Source organism: Vipera berus (genome assembly GCF_964194415.1).
Source record: "Vipera berus genome assembly, chromosome: 1".
In the NCBI taxonomy this organism is placed as follows: domain Eukaryota; kingdom Metazoa; phylum Chordata; class Lepidosauria; order Squamata; family Viperidae; genus Vipera; species Vipera berus.
The window spans coordinates 264,352,057-264,367,702 of NC_138202.1; the positions used below are offsets into that span (position 1 = coordinate 264,352,057).

General features: G+C 36.4%; 1 protein-coding gene across 1 annotated transcript in view; it reads left to right on the forward strand.

Annotated features, from left to right (window-relative positions):
* LAMA2 (laminin subunit alpha 2) overlaps positions 1 to 15,646 on the forward strand; it is a 455,074-nt gene that overhangs the window by 309,999 nt on the left and 129,429 nt on the right. Inside the window, exons 28-31 of the mRNA XM_081312969.1 lie at positions 4,728 to 4,845; positions 5,834 to 5,968; positions 7,118 to 7,242; positions 14,957 to 15,043. Coding sequence (XP_081169095.1) covers positions 4,728 to 4,845; positions 5,834 to 5,968; positions 7,118 to 7,242; positions 14,957 to 15,043 — 465 coding nt within the window. The remainder of the gene's footprint in view (positions 1 to 4,727; positions 4,846 to 5,833; positions 5,969 to 7,117; positions 7,243 to 14,956; positions 15,044 to 15,646) is intronic.

Below are 15,646 nucleotides of genomic sequence, written 5' to 3' on the forward strand. Positions count from 1 at the left end.
AATCAGTAATACTAAACACTAGTACCAATCATCAGAGATTGATTCATTTTCATAGGAAAGTCATAATGTATTTTTCCACACTGTGTTATTTACATCGAGATCCATGGGCTTAAACTTGCCAGTCTATGTAAGATTCCAGCTTTCTCTAGCAATAGTAAAAGGAAAATAATAATCCTGTCAGAAGATGGAAATTCCCATATGGCTCAAAACCTAGAAATTATTCTAAAAATTGAGCTTTGATTAATAATGATCAAATCACACCAGCAAAGTCCTAGCAGCCAAGCCAGCTTATCAGTTCAGAGCACCTTTTCTTAACTATGAAGCTTCTGTCTTCTACTGTCTTAAATTGCCATGAATTTTGCACCTCCTTCTTGCTTTTTTGCCTTGGACGTTAGCCTGCACTTCTTCTATTCTCTTAAACCTCTTCGGGTAGTACCCAGCTGTCCAAGATCTAGTTGGTTTGATTCAGTATTCACCTCTCTCATATTATTGTCTGCCCAAAGTCTGACTTGTACTTTTGAGTAAAATCTCTGAATAGCACCGTATTTATTTCTAAGTGAAGATACTTAATGTCAGAGCATGCACAGTCTTATTGCATGAGATAACCCAGGAGTAAACACAGTAAACAATGGTCTATATTAAATAGTGGTTTCTCTTACACTATCTACAATATCATACACCAGGAACAATACACATACACATGCTAATAGAGCAGGATCCAACACACCATAGTTACAGCAGAAAACAGAAGAGAGAGAACACATTAGCGGAGCCTTTCCTTTATAAAAAGGCTCTTAAAGCCTTACATCTTAAATTACATAAGCTGGTTAGCTGTTAAATCAATATTTATTTATTTATTTAATTGATTGATTTTATATACTGCCCTATTCCCGAAGGACTCAGGGCGGTTTACAGGCGAATTAAAACAATACAAATAAATACAATTAAAATAGAATTAAATTAAGACTAGCCCACAATTAAAACAAATTAAAATTTAAAATTTAAAGTTAAATTAAAAACCCCTCAGGCCAGAAAGATCAAATAACCAAGTTTTCAGGTCCCGGCGAAACGAGCAAAGGTCCGGGGCAGTCCGAAGTTCTACCGGCAGTTCATTCCATAGGGCAGGCACACCCACAGAGAATGCCCTCCCCCTTGGAATCACCCGCCGGCATTCCCTAACTGGCGGAACCCTAAGGAGGCCCTCCGCACAGGACGTTGGGAGGCTGATGCTGGCAGCAGGTGCTCCCTGAGATAATCTGGACCCATGCCATTTAGGGCTTTATAGGTCATCACCAGCACCTTGAATACCTTGACACTTAAGTTTATTTACATGTTCTAGAATGAAAAAAGTCCCAAGCGCCTCTCCACCAGCAATCAGCACCCTGATTCGCATAGATTAGCTCCAGGATTAACATCAGACCAACAAACAAGTAAACAATACCCCAATCAAGAAACTGCCAAAGAAACCAATAGCAAACAGCCCAACCAAGGAATCACTCTAAGACCACTCTCATCAACATTGACAGGGCATATCACTAGAATTTGAACTGTCAGCAAACCACACTCCTTACTAGCAATAATGATGTTACCTGGTTTGGGTAATGAAACTTCTGCAAGAAAACAAGCAAGTTCAGAGCACCAGGGGCCCCTCATTTCAACCCTGAGCTACAAATATTATCCTTTATTGAAAAAAGTTTGTCTTCTTCATAATGCCATTGTTAGTAATGAGCGAGTTCTTTCAATCAATCATTGATTCATTCATTTTTATAGATGACAATCACACAATTTTAACTGTTCATGGAAGATGATTAATAATGTTACATGGCTCTACTGATGGATAGATCACTTGCTGGGTATTAGTTATTTGCCAGCTATTGATCATCGGTACCAACCTATGAACCAATGAACCATAGCACTGAAAGCTTCCGTAGTTTATTTGACTTTCCTATTTTTATAGATGATGGATACTCATGTGTACTTGTGAACTCATTTTCTTTTAAAAAACATAAATCTTCTTTGGTTATTCATATTTTCTGCTAGCAAACTCTAGTATGGATAGCCTATGTGCCATATTGGCATTAAGTATATTTTATTTCATCCATACTTTCTGGGCTGATTTAGAAAGAGCTATATTCAAGCGTGATGAAAAACTCATCTAATCTAGCATTCTTATAACATTTTTATAGGAAACTAAATGTCAATGAGAAGCCAAATAGTATAACATGAGTATAACAGCATTCTTCTGCTATTATCTCCCAGCGACTGGAATTTTCTATGACACAGGGCCATTGTAACTGATAATCTTAGTAGCACTATCTTCTACGAATTTGTCTAATTCTTATTAAAGTGTCCAATTCAATAGCCATCAGTGCATCTTAATAGTAACAACTTGCATAGATCAATTATTTACTCTCAGAATAAGTACTTCATTTAATGAAAATATAATTGAGTAGTTATTATTTAAAAAGTGGAGCACTGCAATTCACACAATCTGAGATATATTAATCATTTTTCTTCATGGATTTGTATTTATATTTTCTAAAGTGTGACATTTGTAGCATCTATCCAGAAGAATATGAGAAAAGACATACTGCTGTAAAATAAAAGGATTTGAAATCAGTAATTAGGGCACATTTATTCACAGCTTTATGCTTTCTATTGCCCTTTTCCCAGGCTATGATCCCAAATCTCTCCAAATTATAAAGTTTTATCCTTTGAATGTAATTCAATGGTTTAAAAGTATGGTTCAATGCTACAACACCTATCTTATTTTTGAAAGATGAAATGCTTGGTGTTTAATATTTCCTGTTGACATGGATGGAAGACCCCCATCTTGAGACATAAAAAAACTTATATTAATTATATTAATTATATAAATATAAATAGGAAAGACAAGTATCTGTTTCATCAGCATTATTGCCATTAATTCCTTACAGTGTCATTTCCAATACATTGTTTAGACTGAGTAGTTTAAAACTACAAGTAAGCCCACAAATACTTTATATGTGTGCTTCTCTGTGGCTAAACAAGAAGTCAGGTGAACCCAGATATTCTGATTTCAGTTTCATAAACAGAAGCTGCTATGACAGTACCTAGGGTTTATGGGACCTGGAGACCAAAGCACCAAGTGGTTACAAAATAGCTTATTCCTGCCACAGAGCATTTTCAGCACATTGTGTGACATCCACACTGATGGTCAAGAACAGGTCTTGAAGCAATAAACAGTGCATAGGCCAATAATAATGAAACTGACTATTCACACATTGATTCTAGGTCATATAAAAGTGGGATTTCTAAAATGTTTATAAATGCAGCCTTGCAGATCATTGATATATTGCAGCAAAACATTATAAGAAAACATCATGCTGACAGTAGCTTCAAGTGTAAAAATAGCTTAATTCCAGCAGCGCACCATATTAGCTATGTAATTTAGCAGCAGCACTAATCATGTTTCTGCATGAAAGCAACAGTATTACAGTGAGTGATTCAGAAACTGCCATTAAAAAGCCAACGCAAAACATTTTTCTCCTGCTGTGTTAATTTTGTTGTTCCCCTTTTTACATTTTAGGACTGAACACTGAAACATTTCTTACATTAAATGGCTGGAGGTTGTTGTTTTTTGTTTTTGTTTTTCAAGAGAACAGACTAATACAATTAATCTAGCTGAACTGGAACTATGGGTTCTATTTTACTATTAATTAATTCCAGATTCCTGATATTGATCGGGTGTCAGAGTTCAAACTAAAATCCACTAAAGATGTTCCAGACAGCAGTCAAGTCTTGCTGGCCATGAGAACCACTTGCTTTACAAATATTTTTTTAAAAAAACAGCTTTATTAGAAGCTACATCTGTCTTTTCTGCTTGTTGTGCTGCAAATGGACTATTTCTCTTGTTTCCAAGTATTGCTGCTGTAACAAAACTGCCAGAACGTCTGGTAAAGAACAGTGGATTGAGATATCTCTTTTCTCCACTTGTTTTATACAGTATGTCTGTGAATTGTTGCTTCCAAAGCTGCTTTTCAGTATATGCATCCATTTTGTCTCTTCTGCCCCAATGCCTCCCTTTTCCTCCTCCTTTCAAAACTGGAAAAAGGGGTATCTTGAGAAACTCCACATGAGATTGCTTGAGTGCAACAACTAACCAAGGATAATCAGCCTACAAGGAGGACAAGCCAATGACAGATTGGTGCAAACTTTAACAGATTTTCATCTAGGCAAAAATCACACACTCTTCTTGCAAAATAAAAGGAGGGTCATTGACAGACCTCCAATAAGGTAGCCACTTAAGGAAAGAAAATCCGTCTGCCTTCATCCCCTGCCTCCAATTTATATTTGGCATGATAACTTTATATATGTTGAAAGATTTGCTTCAGTGTAGTCGCAATGAATAGACAACGTACAGGTACTGGCTAACATCTTTTATAAGTCATATTGAAGTGTGTAGAACTTCTGGGCTTTTTAATTCTGCCTTCAGAAAGCTGGTATTTGGGTTCTAAAATAAATTAAATCAAAGTTAAACTGAGCAAGTATATTTTTACATTAACTCTACTAGCCCAGGGCAATAATGAATTTAAAGATGAGGCAAACTAACATAATTTTTTTTCCTTTTTTCTTTCCTAAATAATGCCCAAAGATTGTGTGTAAGTGTTCTTGTCTACCAACCCAAGTAAAATTTAATCTGATCAGTTCAATTTGCCTTGTTTTTCATTCTGTTTTTTTCCTGCCAGAATTTCTGAGATTAGCCTGGAAGTTGCAGACACAGGAAATGTATCAAGAAGAACTCCAAGCGCCCAATTGATTGAACAATGTAACTGTCCTGACGGCCATTTTGGTTTGTCATGTGAGGTAGTATACCTCGTACCTATAAGTTTATCTCAAAGTGCTTATGAAATATATTTGAATGGATAGGATATCGTCTACAATACAATGTTTGAATTCCATGCATGAATTATTTATGCATGCAATAGATTATTATGCATTATTTATAGTTTGGGTTATTGTAAATGATAATCTGATAATATATACAATAGGAATATGTATATAAAATCACCCTTAATATATAATTATACATTCCCATGCTTTTATTATTATTTATCTTATGAGTTCTGATTTAGCAATTAGAATTCTGATATCTTAAAACAGATTACTTTCTGTTTCATTGCTCGCACATCTGAGTGGCTTTCTACCTCCCTTTTTTTTCCATATCAGTGAAGAATTGCAGTGGAGGAAACTTCTGAAAGGAAAAATTGCTCAGAAGGATTGGAAAATTCTGAATAATTATATAATCTGATAGACCTAAGATAGTGATGGCAAACCTTTTAGAGACCAAGTGCCCAAACTGCAACCCAAAACCTGCTTATGAATCATTGGGTGCCGGGTGGGCGTGGCCCATTGGGTGGGTGTGGCCCATTGGGTAGGTGTGGCCAATTCAGTGGGTGTGGCTGCACTGGTAACAGCAGACTGAGTGGGACTAAAAAGTTCAATCAATCAATTCCAACTTTGCGAGATTTTTTTTTCCTGTGAGAAGTTGAAATTGATTGATTGATTGAACCTTTTTTTTTTTGCACATGGCGGCAAAGGCCTAAAGCGAAAAGGTTTTATAAAACACAGCTGAAGGCCTAGGACTGGGGCGACAGCACACGTGCCCACAGAGAAGGCTCTGCATGCCACTTGTGGCACGCGTGCCATAGGTTCACCACCACTGACCTAAGATGTCCTGTACTTTGTATATATAAGAGATATTGGGTGGAAGGGAGGAAGAAATTGTCTGACAAAAGAAATGGAGATGAAGAATATTATGGACTGTGCTTGTTTTTCTTTTTTTTTCTTGCAGGCCTGTTCCCCAGGTTTTTATAGACTTGCTTCTCCATATACTGGCAGAAGGCCAGGTCCTGCCCTAGGAGCCTGTGTCCCTTGTTCATGCCACGGACATAGTGAAATGTGTGACGCTGAAACCTCAATTTGTCAGGTATAAAAAGTATGCTTTTTTAAAGATGACTTACTGTATTCCTATTTTCCACATTCTGAAAACATCTTTACAGCTGAAATCATTAAGAATTATTGGACAGTACAATTTTTAATGTCAGTTTTACTATTGATTTTAATTGTAAGATTTACTAAAATACTAGCTAGTTTCTTTGAAGTCATTCACATTATGCTCAGAAAATAAGTACTGACTTAACCATAGCAGTAGCAGTAGCATTTCTGTAGTGGAAAATAAAAATAAAAATGTGTAATTGCTCCCCAAGTTGATTGGTGTCATTTCCATGATGGCAGTGTTTAATGTCTGCTATCTAACAAAATGAAATTCAATGGTGAAAAATTTAGGCAAGAAAAACCAAGTGTACAGGTATAGTATAGGTGGTACCTTGCTCAATAGTATTAACTGTGAGAGGGATCTTGAAGTTCTAGTGGACAAACACTTAAATATGAGCCAGCAGTGTGTGGCAGCTGTCAAAAAAAACCCAACACAGTTCTAGGATACATTAACAAAGGGATAGAATCAAGATCACATGAAGTGTTAATACCACTTTATAATGCCTTGGCAAGGCCACACCTGGAATACTGCATCCAGTTTGGTCACCTCAGTGTAAAAAAAAAGGTTGAGTCTCTAGAACAAGTACAGAAAAGAGCAACAAAGATGATTAGGGGACTGGAGGCTAAAACATATAAAGAACAGTTGCTGGAACTGGGCATATCTAATGAAGAGAAGGACTAGGGGTGACATGATAGCAGTCTTCAAATATCTCAGGGGTTGCTACAAAGAGAGAGTCAGGCTATTCTCCAAAGCACCTGAAGGCAGGACAAGAAGCAATGAATGGAAACTAATAAAGGAGAGAAGCAACCTAGAACTAAGAAGAAATTTCCTGACAGAACAATTAATCAGTGGAACAACCTGCCTCCAGAAGTTGTGAATATTCCAACACTGGAAGTTTTTAAGGAGAGATTGGACAACCATTTGTCTGTAATGTATAGGGCTTTCTGCCTAAGCAAGGGGTTGGACTAGAAGACCTCCAAGGTCCCTTCCATCTCAGTTATTCCATTCTATTCTATTATCACCCATAGCTATGACTTTGTAGTAGAGCTAGAATTATCTCTTCTCTGCTTCTCTCTACAGAACTGTCGTCACAACACCTATGGGGACCACTGTGAAAGATGTACCCTTGGATTCTATGGGATCATTAGAGGAAATCCCAATGACTGTCAGCCTTGTGCCTGCCCTTTGACCATATCAAGCAACAAGTAAGTAAGGATTACTTATGTCCTTTTGTTTGTATTCTACCTTTCCATGGGAGTTCAAGGGGCTTATATATTAACATCTTTCATTTTACTCCAACAATCTGTGAAGTAAATTGGGCTGAAAGAGTCACTCCAAGGTTACCCTGGGAGCTTCAGTGCTTGAGAATGGACATTGTCTGAGTGCAACACCATAACCATGATATTATATTGACTCTCTTTGTCTTTAGTCTAACATTCTCTTGGGTTCCTCAATAAAATCCTGCCTATCATAGCACACTGAGGAGTGACTACACCACTTCTGCTAAATTGTCTCTCTCAGAAATGGCTTCTAGGCTAGTTAGCTATTTAGGAATCCATAAAGAGTAGCAATGTGATAGATGATAATGAACATTATAAAAATTATACTCACAAGTGAAGCTCTCAAGTTCAATGCAGTCACAAGGGAGCTGTAGGGAAATTTCTGCTCATATTTTGGGCTGCGATAAAAACATTGCAGTGCCATGCAGACAATTTAGTAATGTGTTGAGTCCTTATTTAATGTTATGTTGGTCTGGGACGACTTGTGAATGATCACATAATTTAAAGGCAATATTCATGCTGAATCAATTTATCTAAGTATGTCATGCTAATGATTCTCTCATCCCATTATTCTTTTGCAAATGTGGCTTAAAATAGTGTTAATTTCACGTTAAGAAGTTGATTTTTTCTCATCCTATTTATATTTGTATCAGATTATTTATATAAAAGATACACAATGTTGTTTTCCATCTTTTGCAGTGCTGAATATTTCACCATTGGATCAGTTCTTTCTGCTGTGTGTGCATTTGTGCAGACAACACCAATACTTCATGCACATCTCACACACAGATTTAACTATCCAGTGACTTACTAGTCCATATGTTTCTTCAAATAAAAGACAGCTAATTAAGCTCTGTATGCATGTCAGTCTCAAGCTTGCAACACTATATTTAGAGGAATATAAATGCAATAGAAATATTTTTTTCTATTTTTTTTTTGTTTTCTAATTATTGGTGAATCTATAGCAAATTTAAATGAAATTATAACTATGTTTCTGGGTCATCAAACCTTTAGGAAGAAATGGAGCATATGCAGAAAATAAAAACTAAAATAATTCAGAAGCAGTATATTTGGACTTTTCTTGTTATGACAAATGTTAAGTAAAGGGAACAGGATCAAAGTTAACAAATTATGCATAGTATAGCAGAAATTAATTCTAGATCCCAGGAATATACAATGAAGCTGAGTGATAGCATATTTAAAACAGATAAAAGGAAACACTTCGTGCATGGAGTTCATAAATATATTTTACAGCAGTTCTTGTAATTGTGCAATTAGTTTTATTATACAGATTAGATAAAGTTAAAAAGAATAAAGCTCTCAATGCTTTGTGTATGTATGTATGATTGAAATATATGTAGAAATTTTAATGAGAAAAACAATACACATTTTAGAAGAAAAATAGAGAAAATAAAGAAAAATAATGAACAGATAAGAAAAGAAGAAAAAGAAAATAGAAAGAAAAGATTGTAAAGAAGTTTCCAATCTTCTTAACAGTAGTAATAAATACATTTTACTCTCTGCCTCTTGATTACATAATGATTTCCTTCTTTCCATATTTTAGTCTTCATTTTTTTTCTTCTGCAAAAAGTCTATATGGGGTATTTCCAATCACTAATAAATGAGATATTGTCTTTTCCCTAATTAAATGAACCAATTTTGTCATTTCTACTAATTTTATCTTCTTCACCAATCATTCCTCCATTGTAATTGTTTCAGAATCTTTCCACATTTGTGCATATAATAGTCTCACAGCAGTAACCATATGTACAAATAAACTTCCATGGCTCTTATCTAATTGTTTATCCATTAGTCCCAGCAAGAAAAGTTATTGTTTCAATCATTTCAATGTTGATCTTGAAAATTCTTTGGGTATGTTAGAACTTAAAATCTTCTGGCTCTTTTTCAAATCCACTAGGCACAATAAAATGACCCTTACTGTTGTCTACATTTATAGCATAGATATGAAGTACCTTTATACCAGAGGTCTCCAACCTTTTGGGTACCAGGGACCGGTTGCATGGAGAGAGGTTTTTCCGCAGACCGGAGAATGTGTGGTTTTGTGTGCTGCCTGCATCCCGCAGATGGGGCTTTGCTTGTTTTTATGGCCCGGTTGCTGGTATGACGCAGCCCTGTACCAGTCCATGGACTGGGGGTTGGGGACCCCTGCTTTATACACTCTGGATAATTTTTCAAGAGTTACATACTCATAGTACATCATTTTATTTAAAAAATGTTTTAAAATTATATTAAAATTACATTTCAATCCTTTCAGCCACATATTTTTCCATTGTTCCATCAGTATATTATATGCAAAATTCTTAACCCATTTTATCATACATTTCTGACATGTTTTTCTTTAGTTTCAAATTTCAGCAAAAGTTTATACATTTTGGCAATTACATGTTCACTTTTTGTAGATAGTTCAGTTTTGCCTTATGCTGTTCAATTTCAAATGTCTGGTTATCTACCTTAAATTTTTCTGTGGAGTCCTTGGTGCTGTCTGAACTCAGTGGTTATCTTGCGAACATTTCATTACCAAATTAACATCATCATGCATTGTTGATGTTACCTAGTTTGATAATGAAACGTCTGCAAGAAAACCACTGAGCTTAGAGAGCAACAAGGACCCCACAGTTTAAACCTAAACAACAAATATTCTCGTAAATCTTTGTGTTAATTCTGCATATAAAAACCAATGAAAACTAAATCCCTCTCAGTTAATTGCTCTCTTGATTTCATCTTATATTCTCCATGCTGTTCTTCTAACAGCTTTCTATAAGTTAACCATCATTCTTTGCTTGCTATTTCTTTTCTATAAAATGCTTCTTGTGCTGAGACCCATAATGGTGTTTTCAGGCACAATCTGGGTTTATTTCTATTCTTCACTTCTTATATAGTAATTTTTAAAAGTTGTTAAACTTAACCTTTATCGTAACGAAGAAAGCCATGCCATCTGATTCTGAATCTGATTCTGAAAGCCACGCTATCTGATTCTTAGTTCTCAGCAGCAAGCACTCTATCACCCAAACCAAACAGCAGGCTGCAAAATCGTTAAAAAGATTGTTAAAGAGAGAACCAACCTAGAACTAAGGAAAAATTTCCTGATAGTGAGAACAATTAATCAGTGGAACAGCTTACTTCTGGAACTTGTGAGTGCTCCATCGCTGGAGGTTTTCAAGAATAGACTGGACAGCCATTTGTCTGGAATGGTGTACGGCAGGGGTGTCAAACTCAATTTCATTGAGGGCCGCATCAGCATTGCGGTTGCCCTCAAGGGGCCGGGTGGGTATGGCCAGGGTGGACGTGGCCTACTGGGTGAGCGTGGCTAGAGTGCGTGTGGCCTACTGGGTGGGCATGGCCAGCTCTACATCATTTGCATCAAGGGTGCCTGTGGGGGCCTGGGCAGGAGTGGGACAGATGTGGGGGTCTCTGGTAGAAGGAGGGTCTCTGGGCCAGGGCCAAGGCAGCGGGGGCCATTCCCTCACTGTTTCCAGGATGGCTTCGCGGGCCTCATGAAACCACTTTGCGGGCTGGATCTGGCCCCCGGGCCTTGTGTTTGACATGTCTGGTGTACGGTCTCCTGCTCAAGCAAGGGGCTTGACTAGAAGACTTCCAAGATCCCTTCCAATCCTATTTTTCTGTGGTCTATATTCCAAATACAATTTCAAATCTTGATTCTCCTTAGTCCTTTGCATCCTGGATGATTTATATTTAACCCTTGGCACGTCTCAGTGCTTATCAGTGACTAGTAGTCACATACTATCTCCAATGGCATTAAGCCAGTGGTGGGATTCAGCTGGTTTGCACCACTTCAGCAGAACCGGTAGCTAATTTTTTGTTGCCCAGGCCCAGAATGGACTTCTGGAAGAGACATCCACACAGAGAACCCGTTGTTCACATATATGAATCCCACCGCTGCAGTAAGCCTCTTAAACCCAGTTAACAGGAAATATAACTAGAAGGGTTCTGCTGTGCTCATAGTTTGCTTATGAACATGTCATAGTATCTGGGTGATCACTAATCAGAATAGAGGACTGAAAGATATAAGTGATTGCTCTGATCCAGCGTGGTGGTTCTTATATGTCTGTATTCAGATTTGGTGTGTGGTAGATTGTTATGAAACAGTGAGGTCCAGTATAGTCTGCTTTTCTGCTTTAACTGCCTCCCCAAAGGCCAGGATCCTAAAAATTAGGGATAGTTTACATCTTTAAAAATCTTAAATGTTTTCCTACTTCTTCATCTGACATTCAGTTTTCAGTGTGTAACATAACATAAAAACAGTCCAGTTCTGGAGAATATTATTTGGTTTGTGTGGGACTATTTTTAGTGAATTGAAAGTGTGATGATAATGAGTTTGTGAGTGATCAATCTCTTTACCTTTTTTGCAACTGAATGAGTAATTTTATTACTCATTCAAGCACTATTGATTTAATGCATTATAAGCAAGGTGGAGGAGGATTCTGGCTCTTACCATAGGAAAAGGAATGTTTTTGTATGGATTTCAAATGCCACAGTGTTCCTTTTGTGTTAATCTGGGTAAGCATTTTCTGTACAAATCATTGCAAATATAATGAAACATCTTTCCATCAGTTGAATTTTTCCTGTGTCGCTTGACTCGCATATTAGATCACCACTATTAAAGATTGAGCTTTCTCTCATTATCTTACTGCCCTACCATTATCATTTTATCAATATCATAGTAGCCATTATTGTTAGAACCCTTCTAACAAACCACATAGGAATTCTATTATATTTATATGTTATTGTTCAGAAAAGTAGTTTAACAAGCAGAAAGAATTCTGCCTTCTCAGAGCTCCCTCTAATTTCAAAGATACTTTGGATGCATTTTTACATTTTTATATGAACTTTTGATAGGAAAAGCTTGGGATAGGGAAGAATTAAGTTTATCAGCTTTGTTTTTATATGAATCTACTTATTTCATAGTTGCCTTTGCTGGATAGGAATACTGGGAGTTTTAATCTCAATACATCTGGTTCAACTCTACCTCGGGTTCACTAGATTTAAACAATAAAATTTAAAGAGCAACATCTACATGTCATCTCTTTATAATAAATAAGTATAGTATTACCAGTGAAGATAAAATAACCCTGAAGATTGCAGCACAATTTTTGTTCCAGGACTGAATATAGAATATCATCTTCATACTCTGGCCAAATTAGTTTTCTGCCTGTTCAGAGAGTTACCAATAAATCAGTCCAGCAATTCCAGTTTTTAGAGCAGATTGGTAATTATCCCCCTAAATTAATATAAAACTGGCTTAATTTTGTATAATTTCCTGGGAATTAAATGCAGGATTTGCCTGAAGTACTCACATTGATATTTCTATGTCCTAAAATATACAGTGGAATGGAAGGGTTGAAATAGAAAAGAAAAAAAGGGGGAAGAAAGAACTTGTTTGCTTTGCTTGCAAAGCAGCTGACACTATTGCTACCGTAAGCAGTAGTTGTGCATGCGATCTACTGTATGTGTGATATAAGCAGGGCTTTTTTTCTCATAGAACGCGCAGAACGGAGTTCCGGCACCTTTTTTGGATGGAACCTTGTAGGGTAGGCAAGGCGGGTTGTATGACATGTGTGAGTTCCGGCACCTTTTTCTTTTACAAAAAAAGCACTGGATATAAGTGCATATGTTGTGTTCGATCCTCGATCTTATAATATTGTATACTGAAAAGATCATTCCTAAGGGACGCGGTGGCTCAGTGGGTTAGGACGCTGAGCTTGTCGATCAGAAGGTCAGCAGTTTGGCGGGTCGAATGAGTGAGCGCCTGTTACTCGTCCCAGCTTCTGCCAACCTAGCAGTTCGAAAGCACGTAAAAATGCAAGTAGAAAAATAGGGACCACTACGGTGGGAAGGTAACAGCGTTCTGTGTGCCTTTGGCATCTAGTCATGCCAGCCACATGACCACGGAGACGTCCTCGGACAAGCGCTGGCTCTTCGGCTTTGAAACGGAGATGAGCACCGGACCCTAGAGTCGGAAATGACTAGCACGCATGTGCAGGGGAACCTTTACCTTTACCTATGAAGACAGAAATGAACTGGCTGCCGTATCTTTTGCCCGAGTACTCCTGCATCACACTGCCTTTCCATCTAGAATGAGAAAGTAAACTAGAAGGAGAGATGAAATTAACTTCCAATCCTCTTTTCAAATCTAACATGAACTATTTGTAATACTTGGTTCCACTGTCAAAAACTGAAATAGGTTCCCAAGCTGTGCTAGTATACTGGAAGGCTTTTTTTCTTTTCTTTTCCTAACTTCTCACAATCTTGTCTTCCAAAAATAAATTGAATTCCAAATGAAAGTGGTATCCTGAAAATCATGGTTTTTTTGTAATCCCTGTTGAAATAATATTTTCATGCTTACACTTCATGTATTTACTTGCTAGGTGACAAAATGTATATACTGTACATTCTTTTTTCAAGGCCAAAATAAAACGAGAAAATTAAGAGGCAAGAGCCATAAGAAGCTAGTTAGCAATAGTATCAAAACCTCTGTCCTCAATTTACTATCACAACCTAATTGATTTTTTTTAATTCCAAAGTCTAATAGTAACTATCTGTTGATCTAGAATTTAACAATTCCTAACAAATATTATACACCAGAAAAGGATATTTCAGGAGGGAGTCAAGCTATTTTCCAAAGCGCCTGAAGGCAGGACAAGAAGTAACAGATGGAAACTAGTCAAGGAGAAAAGCAGCCTAGAACTAAGGAGAAACTTCCTGACAGTTAGAACAATTAACCAGTGGAACAATCTGCTTCCAGAAGCGGTGAATGCTCCAACACTGGAGGTTTTTAAGAAGTTACTGGACCGCCATTTGTTTGAAATTGTATAGGGTTTCCTGCCTGAGCAAGGGGGTTGGACTAGATGACCTCCAACGTCCCTTCCAACTTTATTATTATTTATTTATTTAACTATTATCATTCAAGGAGAAATTGTATCTTAGCATTTTAAAAGAAATGCAGTATTTTTACCACCATGGATAACAAAATACATACTGAGAATTCATCAGGGGAGAGATTACATTATGTTACTATCTGTTAAGTTTATATTTATATTCCCACTTCCTTCTTGGAGTTCATGTAATATGAATTGTTATATACATAATATAGTTAGATGAAGAAGTGTTATCAGTATAGAATATACATTTCTTTATTTAAGGTTTCTTGCAATCCTGTTCTTGTAAGTTAGGTTGATTTGAGAGAGGAGAAAGTCAAAAAATGCTATGCTGAACTGTGACAAGAATATTGCAGCTTCATATGTGTTTATCTACTGAACCCTCTGATTCAAAACTAATAAATGGAGTTGGATATACCCCCTTTCAAATTATGTCTTCCAAGACAATATGCAAATAGATTTAAGATCTTCTCCTAGTTTCATGGTTCTTTAATTTCTAAAATCATGAACATTGTATATCTAGAAGCATTATAATGCTTCCACATGATGCAGGTTATGTGACATCTGCATATATGTAAGTTATTTTAGAAATAAAACAATTTAAATGATGGCATGACTTAAAGAAGCAGAGGTTCAAAATCTGTGTGAAGCTCTTCTTTGAAGCTAATATGTTTTCAGTAAAGGAAAGAGTTAACTGTGTTATTTGTTTTTTAATATACAAGTTTCAGTCCCTCGTGTATTATTGAAGGAGTTAATGATTACCGATGTACAGCTTGCCCACCTGGATATGAAGGACAGTACTGTGAAAGGTAAGGTGAGATATTTTAAAGAATCAAAATGAAATTGTTACAAAACAGGCCCGTTCTAGAATCAACAGAGGTGCAAATAAGGATATATCCAGTATGTCTGTGTTAGTCTAATTAAAAGCCATTCCACAAACTTTTATCTATTAGCAATTATAATGAAAGGAATACATTTTTAATCTCATAATTTATGCTGTAATTCTAAAGTGATAAATTACGGTATGTGCAAGATATTAGCAGTCATTTCATGATCTAATGAGCCACTTGATTTCTAGGACGTAATACATATTTCAGTGGGCAGAACTATTGGATTAGGTGAAGACCATGGCGTTTCTCTGATACTTCCTTCATAACTTTCTATTAAATAATAGAAAGTACTCACTTTATGCCCCATAACTAAACAATCCCAAAGCCAACATGTCCATTTTGCATCCATAAGCATATTATTTGTAAAGCACAATTTCTCAATAGTGTGAACAGTAAAACTAAATGTTTAATGTATTATAAATAAAAAAGACAATACCAATACAAGAAAATTGATAGAAGAGAAACAATAATTGTCCTTGGAGAGGAAAAAAGTTGAAAATTATAATAATTTGATTAAAGAAC